General features: G+C 34.6%; 1 protein-coding gene across 1 annotated transcript; it reads right to left on the bottom strand.

Annotated features, from left to right (window-relative positions):
* Positions 1 to 768: 768 nt before the first annotated feature.
* LOC107728175 (uncharacterized) lies at positions 769 to 2282 on the bottom strand. The gene is made up of 4 exons (XM_016538269.1): positions 2157 to 2282; positions 1594 to 1697; positions 1296 to 1445; positions 769 to 1221 (listed from the first exon to the last, which is right to left on the bottom strand). Exons 1-4 carry the CDS (start codon positions 2233 to 2235, stop codon positions 769 to 771), a joined length of 786 nt encoding a protein of 261 aa, XP_016393755.1. The 5' UTR covers positions 2236 to 2282.
* Between the last annotated feature and the right edge of the window lie 1413 nt (positions 2283 to 3695).

Here is a 3695-nt window from a genome sequence, read left to right as displayed (position 1 = left end):
CCATTTACTCTGGCATTACATCGGCATCACATCCCTCTGATCAGCATGTGGTACATTATATTACTATAATTAAAAATATTTTTGGAAAATTAAACAGTTTCTTACAAATTTATGTGATTTGATAAATACATAATTAAATATAATCGTATATGGGAAACAGAGAAATTACAATTAGCTTCAAGCTACACGTGACAATTAATGAGATTAATACAACACTTCTACTTGACTGTCTCTATCAATCACTATTGAGTGTTTGTAATAACTTCTGACTGCGATCCAATGTGGATTTTGGTCAAATGATGAGGCAGAAATATGTTGTTAGTAAGAATTATGTGGAAGATACACAGTTACAACTTCTGTGGGATGTGAAGAAACAGTAATGTAACTAGTAGTGTAACTAATTACTGTTGCCAGAAAGTAATAAGTAAAGTAACAATATTACTTTTGAAAGGAGTAACTAGTAATGAGTAATATATTACATTCTTTGAGTAACTAGCCCAACACCAGCCAGTGTCTTTATGAACATCAACACTTTAAAGTCAAACGAAAAGACAATTTAAACAATTATTTCCTACAATTTTTTTTTAGCATGGGGAGTGTTATTTTCTTTTAGACAAACTGATCCAAACACTATTGACTATCAGAAATGTTTTTAATAATAAAAAAAAAAAAATAATAAAATAAAATTCACAGATTACTAATCACTATTAATTTTGTCCAGTGGCAAAAGAAAAAAAAATCTTAATGTTTAAGCAAATTTTTTATTTGTTAGTTAGATCTCCAAACTGGAATAGTTGTCTGTCGTGGAGCCACACCATCTGAGCAGAGCTGATAGTAACCACTTGTCTTTGCACAGTCACGTGTGAGCTTGAGACAGACAAAACAAAACTCTTTATTACACCGAGAGCACACAATGTTTTTACTTCTCTCTGTGTTGTGGTTAAGCAGCAAACCACATGTTATACAGGCACGAACAGCTGGACATTCGATACCTCCAGCATCTTTTAAAGCAGTAGTTGCACAATTTCTCAGCAGATCCAGATCGCTGTTGCTGCAACCTTCATTTTCACATCGATCAGAACGGGGCTGATCACCTTTCCATTCTCTCAAACACTGCCAGCAGAACTCAAAGTCTCGGCCCTTATTTACAGAGCAAACGCTGCACTGCACACAGAGACTGGATGGGTCTGATCTCTCGATGACCCAGTCACATCCAGGACACTAGAGACAAGAGCTTATGAACAATAACGTAATAATTTATGAAAGAAAAAAAGGTGTAGGATATATATACTTACATTCTTGATGTCTAATAACCTTCTAATGGCATTGTTTGCAAGAACTTCCTCAAAGTATTGCTGTTCTTCAGGTGTAAGTTTGGCTAATTTTCGCACTTCAGTGTAAGACCATTGTTTTTCACACAAAGGGCATTTCAGCTCGGCTTTACCCTGAAATTCATCATTTTGAGCAATAGTCTGTATTATCAAGACATTTTATTATTGCATTATCTAAAAAATGCACACAGCACTATGTACAATAGCTTAAAAAAAGAAAATAAATCTGCGTATGATGAAAACTAAACTACACTTTTCTTACGTCATCCAGTTGTATTCTGCAGTAGTCTGTCAGTGTCTGTGGGCCAATGAAGTGACCGCAGGATAATTCAGCTCTTAAAACATCTGGATCATCATCATATGGATCTGACGGAAACGACTCAAAGATTATTTTTTTGTCGGTCTTGTCATTTATTCCAAGCATGAAGTTTTAGCCAATATAGAGGCCAAGATGAGCTCATATACAGTATACTTGAAAAGAGTATGCTTCAGCCTATGCAAGAACATTCTCAGCAGTGCTGCAAGTATGCTATAGTGGTAATTGGTGACAGTGTCTTCTATGGTCTATTTTTTACCTTCAAGATCAACTACTGTAATGGCAGAGCAATGAGTCTGTTTGGAGTCGTAAGTTCACCTCTTAACATGTATGTTCACAGGTCATGCAATAAGAACAATCAACAAAGGTACCTATAACTCAAGTGTAATCTTATCGCTAATGTGTTACATAGTTTAGCTTAATGAAATATTTCCATCTTATGGTGAAATTTGGTCATGGTAAAGTAAAAGATATAGGTTCCATTATTTAAATATTTAGAACAAACTCACCGATATCACTGCAGTTTTTCACGAACTTAATGTCGAGGTTAAAGTCTGATTTCTCGTATCGTTTCTCGTCACTTGACATTTTTTTTGATAAGAATGTCTCTCAAACAAATAGGTTTTTTTTCTTTCACGTCTGCTTGACTGTGACTCACTCAAAATATACTTTCGCTTTGCTGTTTTCACTCTTAACTCAAAATCATGTGACCAGCCTTTTGTGCATGTGGGCAGGTTTAACTGGGATTGTGAAACATAAAGTGTTTGTGCCAGCACTGCCAAACAACAGTTCATCAGAGAAGTCTCTATAACCTTTAAGCTTCAGTAAAGTTTAACTGTGATGAATGAAGCAGATATTAACTGACAGGTTAGTTTTTATCTGCAGTCGTTTAATAGTCTCACCTGTTCAGCTACACAGACCATTAGAACAAGTGACACGTTTTTAGTTTTTTTTAACCAGGAAATAAAAACTCTTGAGATTTAAAATCTCTTTTACAAGAGATTTAAGCAAAGCAAAATGCATGAATTCACATAAATGAAGATTTACACATCAAGCAAGTACAATTGGTTAAATCCAATACAATTAAATCGATTGAAAGAGACCAACTCTTTGCAACAAAATTGATCTTGTAGCTGGTTCCAATCAGATGGAGCAGCATAAATAAACGCCCTTTTACCCATATTTGCACAATTTTTTTTTTTATGTTTAAGTAAGGTATAATCTACACCAGCCGGTTGTTATCACAGAATAAAGTCCGACAGGCTTATAAGACTGAAGGGCTTTATTTTGCGATAACAAACGGCTGAATGTTCATTATCTCGCTTATTACACGGCTGCTTGCTACAAAAGTAAACAACATTGATCTGAGTTAAAATATTTGAACTCAAAGCTTCCGTGAAGAAAGCAGTTGCTAGCAAGGGAAAACTTTAACTAGACAGACATTTAAGGGATATGGTGCAAGTCATATGGTGTTATTACACAACATTTCACCACATACAGTACATAATTAAGGCAATAAAATATATTAATTTAAGATGAAACTGTTTTAAAATCTTACCAGTTTGTTATCTTATAATCCATTAAAGTGTAGGCCTACAAAACGATCGTCGCAAAATGGCAGCAGCTTTGTATGAAACGAGTTCGCGATACCAGGATGACAATTAAATATCTGTACAGAGAATATTGATTTCAGTTTTAATATTTTATTACCCAACCAAATAAAGCTTCCATGAAGAAAAAGTCCCCCCCTCGAGAGATATCGTGTTAGGAGCCCCCCCCTCCCTCGTCGGGACCTTGGAATCATCCTAACCAATAGTACATACTCAGTTTTCCATATTTTAGGACTCATAAGATGCACCAGAGGCCATGAAATGTTTCATTAAGCAATCTATTATTAATATCCTTAATAATACATGGCAGCAATTCTGAATTCGCTTTATTTCCAATCAGAATTTTAATATTTTTCCAAAATGATTTCGAGTTATTTAATTTATAAGAAGTTTCTGAGAGAAAATAATCAACTTTGAATTAACAGATAGTTACTGTAA

Source organism: Sinocyclocheilus rhinocerous, unplaced genomic scaffold (assembly GCF_001515625.1).
Source record: "Sinocyclocheilus rhinocerous isolate Xijiao unplaced genomic scaffold, SAMN03320098_v1.1 scaffold2986, whole genome shotgun sequence".
NCBI classification, from domain to species: Eukaryota; Metazoa; Chordata; class Actinopteri; order Cypriniformes; family Cyprinidae; genus Sinocyclocheilus; species Sinocyclocheilus rhinocerous.
This window is presented reverse-complemented; position numbering and strand designations above follow the sequence as displayed.

Bases quoted from the DNA above. Each gene is read 5' to 3' on its own strand.
- LOC107728175 (XM_016538269.1), bottom strand. From the start codon at position 2,235: ATGTCAAGTGACGAGAAACGATACGAGAAATCAGACTTTAACCTCGAC. The intron at 1,698-2,156 runs GTGAGTTTGTTC...CGTTTCCGTCAG, and splicing joins GAAAAACTGCAGTGATATCG to ATCCATATGATGATGATCCA. The intron at 1,222-1,295 runs GTAAGTATATAT...TCTTGTCTCTAG, and splicing joins GGTTATTAGACATCAAGAAT to TGTCCTGGATGTGACTGGGT.